This window comes from Castanea sativa, chromosome 1 (assembly GCF_040712315.1).
Source record: "Castanea sativa cultivar Marrone di Chiusa Pesio chromosome 1, ASM4071231v1".
NCBI lineage: Eukaryota > Viridiplantae > Streptophyta > Magnoliopsida > Fagales > Fagaceae > Castanea > Castanea sativa.
This window is the reverse complement of record NC_134013.1, coordinates 22,368,699-22,380,114: the sequence shown is the minus strand read 5'-3', so window position 1 is coordinate 22,380,114 and position 11,416 is coordinate 22,368,699. Positions and strand designations below refer to the sequence as shown.

General features: G+C 35.9%; 1 protein-coding gene across 1 annotated transcript; it reads left to right on the top strand.

Moving 5' to 3' along the window:
* Positions 1 to 6,199: 6,199 nt before the first annotated feature.
* Positions 6,200 to 10,196, top strand: LOC142622256 (transcription factor HY5). The gene is made up of 4 exons (XM_075795703.1): positions 6,200 to 6,464; positions 6,954 to 7,134; positions 7,464 to 7,620; positions 9,983 to 10,196. The coding sequence occupies exons 1-4, from the start codon at positions 6,368 to 6,370 to the stop codon at positions 10,052 to 10,054; spliced, it is 507 nt and encodes a 168-aa protein (XP_075651818.1). The 5' UTR covers positions 6,200 to 6,367; the 3' UTR covers positions 10,055 to 10,196.
* The last annotated feature ends 1,220 nt before the right edge of the window (positions 10,197 to 11,416 follow it).

Genomic DNA, 11,416 nt, shown 5'->3' with positions numbered 1-11,416 from the left:
AGCCCGCCTCATCAGCTTGGGAGTGCGAAACTGCCATCACCCTGGTGGGACATGAGCCAATCCTACCAGGCGCAGCAAAGATAACGTTGATCGTTCCCAAGGGCAGCCGAGATGAATTATTCTTCTGATTATTCGAGCCGGACTGACTGCCCTGCCCGTTAGGTTGGTACAGGTGCTTCTTTAACTTTCCTTCACTGACAAGCTGCTCCAAGTGGTTCCAGAGGGTTTGACAGTTCTCGATAGTATGACCCACGTCTTGATGGTACTGACAAAAGAGATTTTGATTCCTCTTCGCAGGGTCCCCCGCCATCTTACTAGGCCATCTGAAGTAGGGTTCCTTACGGACCTTCTCTAGTAGCTGGTGCACCGATTCTCGGAATACAGTATTAACGGTCTGAGGTGCTGCTGAGCCAGACTGCCAGAAGTAATCTCTTCTCGGCTTGTTATTGTGATATATGTCCGAGCTGAAATCCCTTCTCTCTTGCGGGATAACCTTCGCCTTACCCTTTCCCAACTGTTGGTCTTCCTCGACCCTTTTGTACTCGTCAATACGGTCCATGAGGCGACGTACACTCGGTACGGGCTTTTTGGTCAAGGACTTCCTCAAGTCATGGTCGGTGGGAAGGCCTACCTTAAATGTATTGATCACCACCTCGTCAAAATCACCGTCTATCTCATTAAACATCTCTCAATACCTATCGGAGTATGCTTCCAACGTCTCGCCTTCCCTCATGGCCATGGATAACAGTGAGTCCAACGGTCGAGGAACTCTGCTGCATGTAATAAACCGTGACGCGAATGCTCTAGTAAGTTCCTCGAATGAACCTATAGGCCCCGATTTAAGGTCGTTGAACCACCTCATAGCAACAGGTCCCATGCTAGAAGGGAAGACTTTGCACATCAGGGTCTCATTGTGAGAATGCACCACCATTCTCTGGTTAAAGTGGTTCACATGTTCCACCAGATCAGTCCGGCCGTTATAGATGGTGAAGGTAGGCTGGGTGAACCTCCTAGGGAGCCTCCCATTCTCAATCCTACGGGAGAATGGCGATTTGGAGAGTTGGTGTAACGCCCGGCTCATAGCATCGTTCCCTAAGCCCCTAGAGCGGAGCTTCTTGTGTCTGTGACCTAGTAGGTCATCCTCTTCGCAAGAGGATGTTTTGCTGGGGGGCGACCATGACCTCAAACTGTAACTACTTCCCCGGGATTCCCTCGAAGAAGTATTAGATAGGGGTGAAGCACGCCTCCGCCTGACGCGGCGCAGCTTCTTCTTAAGGTGATTAATCTCCTCCTACATGACATTGGCATCATCTTCATGGGTGGCACTGCCTCCACCGCGAGTATGACTTGCTCTAGGATATTCAGTGTGAATGCTACCCTCTCGATCCCTCCGGCGCTCAAGACGTTTGAAAAGATCCTCAGGTTGCGATTCCTGAGATTCTGCATGGTGTGAGCCTAAGCCTGCCATGGTATTCTAGTTCCTCAAACGCTAGATTTCCCACAGACGGCGCCAATTGTAAGTGCACAATTGCGCCTGGACCCAAAGACAAACGTGGGCTCAGGTCCAATGAGCCTTAACAATAAGATTTGGAGAGTGTGGATTTGAAATCTAGGTTAGGGATGTGGGAAGCTTGGTAAACAGGCTTGAGTGTTACAGTATTTGCAAATAATAAACAAGTATGACAAAAGGAACCTCCTCGGACATAAGCCGAGGACGATCTGTGTATTATTTCTCCTTTCCTTTCAAAGATTACAGTTCTTCATCATTCTTCAGCTAACTAACTGATCCCCCCTTTTTCTCTTTCATCTCTTCTTAAATACTTCTTCTTCTTCTTCCATCTTTGTCCACGTGTCACACAATTCTTATCCTTAGATTTCCTCCCCTTTTCTTCCACCACCTTCCTGAAGTCTTTAAATAATAGCAGGAAGGTGAATTCTACTGTTCAGGGATCATTTTCCCATTAATGCGGCCAAGGAGGTAGGTGCAAGGTCTTTAATGTGAAGGTAGTAGCTTTTTTCTGAGATATTTCTCTCACACTGTTGCGTCTAGAAGGTATTTAGATCCCTCTCTTAACCAACAGTTTTTCCAGAACTCTGCCTTTAATCTTCTTGGCAAATCCCAGGGTCATCGCAGGTCTGTCCGAGGGGAAATTCATCATCAGACGAATCTTCGGACCTTTGCTCTGTAGGCCGACTTGTAGGCCGACTTGTAGTCCTAAAGGCCTTTAGTCATAAACGGACTGGCACACGTCAATAAAGCCTAAGGCCCAAATACTTGCTCAGGTCTTTTTACTCCCCACAGTAATTTATTTTTTATTTTCTTAGCTATATCAAGTTATCAACCCTAAACATACAAACATAATTCTCCTACATTTTCTTTATTTCTTTTAATTTTTATTCTTATTAAATAAATTAGTACGTTAACTAGGCAAATACAAAGAAAATGAAAAGAGGTGATGTATATTTCAATCACAAAATTTAAGTATTTTGTATTATATAAATTAAATCTTTGTTTAATTTATTATGAATTACAATTATCCCATATATTTTAATTCTATCATTATTTAGTCCATAAAATTTCAATTGCTACATTGAAACCCTTAATTTGTCCACAAAATTGTAAAATCTATAATTTTAATGGAACCGTAATGATTTAATTGAAGTCAAAATCATAGAAGAGCTAAATGCAAAAATTTTATTAACTAAATTGTGATATGGTCAAATTACATAAGGTAAATTATAATTTCCCTTATCTAAATATAAACTTATCATAATATTGAAATATATATATATTTGTGTATATCATATACTACTATAATAATAATAATTGTGACAACTAGATTCCTTTTCCTTTGTTTCTCAAAAAAAAAAAAGATTCATTTTCGTTTATGTCACATGTACAATAAAATAATCTCTCTGTATTATTTATAAATTAATTATGAACTAATTATACTCAAGAGGAGATTATTTCACAAAAGTTCTAATAAATTTAAATTATTACTTTATAACAAAGTTTCTGTGGGGGGTAAAATAGATAAAATGTTTATTTGGGCATTGGGCCTGATTTGGTGGTGTAAGTTTGTCCGAGTAGAGTTTTTGAGGCCCACAAGTTAGTGCACACTACGAGAAGTGGATGAGTCATCCAAGGAAGAGTACCTCTTCAGACGGGCACGGTAAAAGTCATGGGACATACCAAAGGATTTAGAGACAGAATTCCGGAAGATCTATTGAGTAAAGGCGTAATCCATGGTTAGAAGGAAGAACGTGTGAGAAATATCAGAAGAGAAAAAGTTGTTATCACCTCATTAAAGACCCTGCACCTACCTCCCTGGCCGCATTAATGAGGAAATGACCTCTGAGCAGTGAGGTTCATCTTTCCAGCTGGCATTTGGAGGTTTAAAGAAGGTACTGGATGGGACAAGTATCTAGGGAGGAGATTGGTGATACACGTGGAAGAAAGAAGGAAGAAGAAGATGGATATAAGAGAAGAAGAAAGATATAAAAGGTGGAGGATGGCAGAAGGAAGGGGAGATCGAATACTTGAATTGTAATTGTAATATTGTTCTTAAAAGAAAGAAAGACAATACAGGTTATCCTCAACTTACGTTCGAAGAGAGATTTTTTACTGTTCTCATCTATTGAACACGCGGATAACGGCAATCTAGCATGTTTTTCCCCTGTCTAACATCCACAGTCTAGATTTCAAGCCCACACTCTAAAAAATTTTATTGCATAAGACTCTTTAGGCCTGAGTCCACCTAGTGATTGGACCGAGTACAAATTGTGCACTTACAGTTTCCATAAACTTAAATTGTATTTTGATTAAATTACTGTTATTAAAAAAATTAAATTTATTTATTTCCATGTATTATTTTATTATGGAATTTTACTACTTATCATAAGAAAATTTATCATGAGATCTGATTGATATTTGTAACCTTTTTTTTTTGTTGCTAAATTATAAATTGCACATTCTAACTTTATCTTAAATTTATATATAGGGGAAGGGTGATGAGATGAGGGAATACACTTACATGCCAACACCAAAACTGCATGCGGTAGTTAGTGTCGCGGAGCAAGTGATAAACCCCTTCTCAATATCACAATGTGTGTGTGTTTCTCAAAAAAAAAAAAAACTTTACCTTAAATTTAATTCAATCTTGTAACTTCTGTTTCGTTCAATAGAGTCCTCTAATTTTTAACTTTATTCGATTCAATCTTAATTCACTATCCATTAAGTATCCCAAAATGACATAGTTTTGGTTTTTTTTAATTTATTTAAATTTTAAACCCAAAAAACCTAATAATTTTTTTCAAAAGAAAAAAAAACTACTAAAAAAGTTATTTTATTTTCAAGTGAGAAAAACACAAATAAAGTACAATGATATTCAACCAAAATTTTCTTTACATAGATCACAGATTCAACCAAAATTTTCTTTGCACAAATCACAAATTCAACCAAAAATCTATGTCCAAAAGAGAACAACTCAAATCTAACTTTCCGTTGTCATAAACAAAGCAACTCTCTCTCACTCTCTTCTGAAGCTGACAAGTCACAACTAAGTCTACTTAAAATGAATCTAAAGAAATACTATCATATTTGAAGCTCACAACCAATGCTTCGAAAAAATTGAAGAAAAAAAGCTAGAAATGGAAGAAAGTCACAAATATAAAGATTCAGACCATAACAATGATGTTTCGTTGCCAAATCTAAAGAAATACAAGCTTGAGACCTTTCCATGCTTATTTGGTATCGAAACAACAGTGCTTCTCACCAAAGATAGGATGTTGTTGTTGGAGCCTGCATTGAGCATTGTTTATTCAAGAGAGTATTTTTTTTATGAGACTAGAGAAGTAGAGGAAGCTTGAGATCAGAGATATGATGAAGATTTTTCAACGAAAGAAAGAGAGGGAGGGGGGGGGGGGGTGTGTTTGGTGATAGATAGAGTGGTGCTAGGGGTTGACATATGTGTGATTTCACTGATTTGAGAATGCTGGTTGGGGTTTTGGCTAAAAGGAGGCTTTAATTGGCGGAGATGGTTTGGTATTGGATTGTGATTTAAAACTGAGATTGGATTAGGGTTTTGAGTTAAGAGGATGTGATTTTTTATTGTGGTTCTTAATTGTAAGTTTTGTGATTGTGGTTTAAATTTTCAAGTGAATTTGTTTGTTGTGTTTTCTTATTCATTTAGGTTGAGTTTTGGTTGGTGGTTGTTTTCCTTATTAAAGAATTTTTTTTTTCATTATTTGTTTACTAGGAAAGTTGTAGGACGTGTTCTTCCTCAATTTATTTTTTTTTTAAATTATATTTTTGTCAAGAAAAATAAAATTTTTAATAAGTTTTCCAGAATTAAAAAAAAAAACTAAGAAGCTTAAAAAAAAATTAAAACAATGTTCTTTTTTGACACTTGATAATTAGCCCATTTAAAAAACTTGATAGAATGACTGAATTGAATAAAGATAATTTTTTTTTAAATGAATTGATTGAAATCAAGTTTCAAAACTAAATTAAACAAAATCAAAATGATTAAGTAAAATTAAAAGGTATAATTTGTAATACCTCTTATTCTTCTTCTTTTTTTCTTTTTTTACTTTACCTATGTACTCTTTTTATTATTATTTTTTTTAGGGGGACTTTACCTATGTACTCTTGAAGAAAGTCTAGTGTCACAAAAAATATGACAACTATTAATATGATACATCGTTAGTTGATAAAAAAAGTGAGCTTAATAATAAACTTATAAGAATTAATAAAAGTTTGCTACATAAAGTTTCTCAATTCAGCATTTGCCAAAAATATCATCAAATCTTTGGTAGTCTCAATTCAGCATTTGCCAAAAATATCATCAAATCTTTGGTAGTACCCCTTGTCCTTGCGTTTCACGTTTTTTTTCAATTTTTACAGAGTTTTCAAACTTCCATGAATCAGTACCAAAACGGCATGTGCATCGGCACTAGCACGAAAAGTTGTAAAATTCAGAACAAAGGGTAGTATAGTAATTTCTCATATCTTTGCAAAATCGAGATACACCAGCAATTTGAGGCTGCCAGCGCATAACGTGGTCCCAATTCATTGCATCTAATTTTGAACTTCCTTCCCAACCGTCCGATCCACCCCTAATCCAACGACAGTAAAACTTCCACGACTCTTCACTGCAAACCTTTGATTAACGCCACTCCTCATGGCCCATTTCTCTACACGATTCCACTTTCAGAACCGTCAGATCGATACAGATCCAACGGCTATAATCTCTCTGAGGTCACACTCTGCGTTATTTACTCGCTGTAACATTAATGTCCCGCTCTTTTTCTCTGTCTAAATCTAAAACCCTCAGAGAAAATTGCCGTTGTTTTTGTTGTAGACGCAATGCAAGAGCAAGCAACGAGTTCAATTGCAGCGAATTCTCTGCCTTCAAGCAGTGAAAGATCTTCAAGCTCTGCTCTTCATCTTGAAGTCAAGGAAGGTCCAATTTTGTCACTCATTTTCTCAATTTTTTTTTCTGGCAAAAATTATAACTTTCTGTACCTGTAAGATCTTTTTAGTTTTAAATTTTTATCCTCTCTGCGATTTCAATGATATTTTCTAATTTCCAGTCTGGGTTTTGTTGAAATGTGAAAACTTTCTTCTGGGTGAAATTTTCTTCATAAAGTTTGTAGCTTTAAAAAAAAAAAACCCATGTATGATTAGCTTTCTTCTTGATGATATCAAAAGAAAAATAGGAATTTCCATCTGGGTTTTGTAAAACTTGAGGTTTCCTCAAGTGGGTCGGTCTCTGTATATTCCCGGGAATCACTTTCACCGAGAAAAACCTCGACTCAAAAATATCTTCATTATTTTCACCGCTTGCATTTTTTAATAAAATTTTGTATAAAGTCAAAAAAAAAATTGTTACAGTAGTATTCGATAATATAAATATATAAAGAGATATTTTGCGGTGTATGTGTTGTTTTAGGTATGGAGAGTGATGAGGAGATCAGGAGGGTACCGGAGATAGGAGTGGAATCAGCGGGGACCTCAGCCTCGGGAAGAGAGACCGGTTCGGTGGCCGGTCCAGACCGGGTTCAAGTATCAGGTGAAGTTCAGAGAAAGAGAGGCAGAAATCCAGCTGACAAAGAAAGCAAACGGCTGAAGAGGTTGGTTGGACTTGGACCCCTGTCCAAGCTGGCATTTTTATTTTTATTATTATATTATAATAATTACTATTATTTTTAGGGATCGGTTAAATAGTATATTATTTTTGAAAAAATTTATCAGAAGTCGAAAAAATTGTCAAATTTTTTTCAATTTTCGAAATGGTATACAAATCCATGTTTTTAATATTTCTTCAGCACCTTTTCTAGCTACCATCTTAGCTAGCTAGGCTCTACTCTTTTTCTTTTTCTTTTTTTTTGTAGGGTGAGTGGCATTTCCATTTTGTTGATTTTTGTTTTTTTTTTTTTTTTTGTTGGGGTTGGAAAAAAAGGTTGCTGAGGAATAGAGTATCAGCACAACAAGCAAGGGAGAGGAAGAAGGCATACTTGAGTGATTTGGAAACGAGGGTGAAAGAGTTGGAGAAGAAGAATTCTGAGCTGGAAGAGAGGCTGTCCACCTTGCAGAATGAGAATCAAATGCTTAGACATGTATGTACCAATCACCATCACACCCTATCTATCCTATCATACCATCATAATCTCATTGCTTTAAATTAGTTTTTCTTTTGAAGGGCATTTTGGGTATTTTATATAATTCATTGCATTTGAAATGTTGTTATTACCCACCTATCATTACATGCCTAGTTAAACTGTATAGAATTGCAATTGGAAAGAAGAATATTTATGCAATGTGATTGAAATTCAATCAAGGATGCTTAGGGAGGAAGGAATATATGGTTAATCATCAAATATGATTGGTAAGGGTCATGGTGGTCAGATCTGTAGTCTTATCAATTTCCATCAATAATACACTATAGTGCATTGCCCATAAGCTTGTTATTGACAATGAGAGCTTATCGGGTCAGTCAGGCTCTACCTGACCTGGCTGACCACAGGCCCATGACACATCCTTTTCTGGCCTTTTAGGATGGGGTATTAATTACATATGTGATTTGTGATTTATATTCTTTTTTCTTTGGTTTCTATACAAGTTTAGGCATGGGATGGTCATATTCATGAAAAAAAAAAAAGATGCAATTGTAGCAGATGTTCTACATACCCTTTCTCGTACTCAATCCTCATCATCACTCTGTGTCGCCTTTGGTAATTACCCAGAAAATAAAAGGCTAATGGTCATAGTACATAAACTCATGTTCATCATTGTTGTAAACCACCATATGCATTGGCAATGGCATCCCTTATAATTAGGGGTGTCAATTTTTATCTATATCCATGAACTCACCCATTACCCACCTTATTTGGATAAGTCTTAACCCAATCCATTTGAATATTTGGGTTAAATGGGTAAAGACCCATTTGATTATTTAACTAGATGGGTTTAAATGAATAAATCCACTAATAACCACTAAACTCATCTAAAATTTAAATTTAAATAAACCCACAAAAACCCACTAAACCCTTCGAAAATCTAAAACTTAAATAAACAATATAACCTCCTTAAACCCAAAACACTTTCCCTATGATTTTCTCAGTAACCAAACAAAAGTAAGGAAATTCTAGAGAGAGATGAAAATAAAATTCCTAGAACAAGACTCAAAAGTCAAACATACTTTACCACCTACTCTTCAACATTTTCTCATCATCCAAACAGACTTGTAACAAACACAAAACCAAAAATAGCACACGATCACATTCTTGGCAACCAAACATACACTACAGAACACAACTTATCTTCTTTCAATATCCTATCCATTTGCGCATAATCCGAAACCACAATACTCTGTTCGGTATCGGTCTTCGGCGGCAAAATCTGGAACTGAATGACAGCGATTTTCGCGTTCTCCATACGAGTGAGTCCACCAGAAGCGTGACTCACTTTCTTGTCGAAATCAAGGCCTTTCACAAGCTCGGTATCATCCACGGTATTGCGGAGCTTCTTCACAATCTTGATATCTCGGAAATCGACGATAACGGGTTTTGCCAAATTGACTACGGAGAGAACAGAATCAACGGTGAGTGGAGTGAGGAGACTGGAGTACTAACTAACGACCTTGCTGTTGAGACAAGTGGAAGTGGACTTGATGAGAGACTCACAGTCGGAGAGCTCGACGAGGATGGCCATGGCGGTGAGGACATCGACGGCTTTGAGAGCGACCTTATGTAGAGAATCGGAAATAACCGGAGGGTGAATGCAGTGGGATAGCAAAGAGAGGCACTGACGAAGGAGAGCACCGGTGATGACAACGACGGTGGTGGTGCCATCACCGGCGGCGGGGTCTTGGGACTTGGAGAGCTCGACGAGCATCTTTGCCGCAAACTATTTTAAAAAATATCGTTAATGGTAGAGAATAGAGATCCATGTTTTACTACTCACTAATTAAATGGGTGAGTTACTAATTAAATAGGTTGGGCGGGTAATGGATAATTAATTTATATATAAACGGGTCATAAATGGGTAATTACACACCCATCCCACCCATTTGCCACCCCTACTTATAGTTAACCATGAGCAACATAGTTTTTCTTTTCCTAGCATGAGGTGTGGTTAATGCCTTTTCAATCAGGATGGATTACAAGGGGATGTTTTCCACCCCAACAAATTTTTTTTCTGTAAATGTGTAGGAAAGTTATTCACGTGTACTTCATATGGCGATTGATAATCATGTGACTTGTTAAATAAATTCTTGTGGATGGTGAATTGTCATGTCATGAGTTGGTGGAGATATCTTCAACTCAATTTTGAAGAAAAATTTATACTTTTGCATCCTATTATATCATTTTATTACTAAAGTTTTCTTTTGGTCATTGGTGGAACAGTTCAAACTAGTGATCTACCTTTATCTCAGTCAATGACATCTAATTATTTGCAATTTATCAATTTAATTTGCAGATATTGAAAAACACAACAGCAAGCAGAAGAGGAAATAATGGTGCTAGTAACGCCAATGATGGGTCCTTATAAAAAAAGATGAGAACAGAGATTGTAAGATATATAAATATTGAGAGGATGAGTGGTTGTACTTAATAATTATAGGTGTGTTATGAAAATATCAGGACGAGAGAATCTTGACGCCCTTAATTCTAGATTAGTGTTTTCCACAGGATTTCTTCATCTGAATATCTTTTTCCTACCACATTTTCATTTCAACATTCAAAGCCGTGCTCAGATGCACATTGCGAAGCCAAAAAAGTATGTCAAGGGTGGGGAAAATTATAGAATATTCTGACATACTTCCCTTCTCACATAAACTGCAAATCTATCATGAATTTAATTAGTAAAATTCACTATTATATGAGCAAAAAAGTACATTGTTAGAGTGCTCTAGAATATTTTATAATTACTGGTGGGTGGTGGTATTGGTTGTGGTACCTAAGTGTGAAATTGCTAATTGAAGGGGGTTAAGTCATGGTTGTGATGATGTTAGAGCTAATAGTTACGGCATCAAGGCAAAGAACAAAATGTAATTTGCCTTAAAATTTTCTTAACTTAATTTTAAAAATACATAGGACTATCATATTTTGGTCATAATTTTGTCAAACTTATCTTTATGAATTGTAGTTATTTATATAAATATTATGATAAAGTATTTAATGATTGCGATTTTTTTTTCTTTGGGTTTATGGTTGGTAATATTGTAGAATATGTATATCTTTTGTATGGTATGCTTTTTGTGTTGTTTTTTGTTTTTTGTTTTTTGTTTTTTTTTTTGTATGATATGTTTTGATTTGAAAGTACCTAAAATAATAGGTATCGTATGGATGTATTACAAATGTTTATGTATTTTTTAGTATAAGATACATGTGTATGTTGTATAATCATATTGAATCATTATATTATTGATTTTTGTTTTTTGAGTAATATATATATTCAACCAATGTAAATTCTTCTGATTGGGTTAGAACTCGTTAAGCCTTAACATCTAAAAAGAATATAGCTTTTTAATTGAAATTTCTAGAGAATATAGGCTTACTAACACATATATTATATACACGTTTTGTTTTTTTAAGTAGTCACTTTGTTTCCCTCACTTTATCTTTTTTGTTTAATTGTATCTACCCTCTTCTCTTCTTAATTTTATGATTTTTCTTTGTAAAAATCATAGGATCATAACACAATTCAAATGCAACTATTACAATTGTATATATTATAAGGTTTGTATATATTATAAGGGTTGCGTTACTTAACGAGCACCGTATGGTGCCCAATAATAACGACTTTTGACTCTTTTTAGTACAATTTTTATTCTTTTTATGCAGTTGTATGTCATATTTTTCAATGTGGGGGCAACTTTATAAAGAGAAAAATATTAAAATTAACCAAAAT

Bases quoted from the DNA above. Each gene is read 5' to 3' on its own strand.
- LOC142622256 (XM_075795703.1), top strand. From the start codon at position 6,368: ATGCAAGAGCAAGCAACGAGTTCAATTGCAGCGAATTCTCTGCCTTCA. The intron at 6,465-6,953 runs GTCCAATTTTGT...GTGTTGTTTTAG, and splicing joins TCATCTTGAAGTCAAGGAAG to GTATGGAGAGTGATGAGGAG. The intron at 7,621-9,982 runs GTATGTACCAAT...TTTAATTTGCAG, and splicing joins AGAATCAAATGCTTAGACAT to ATATTGAAAAACACAACAGC.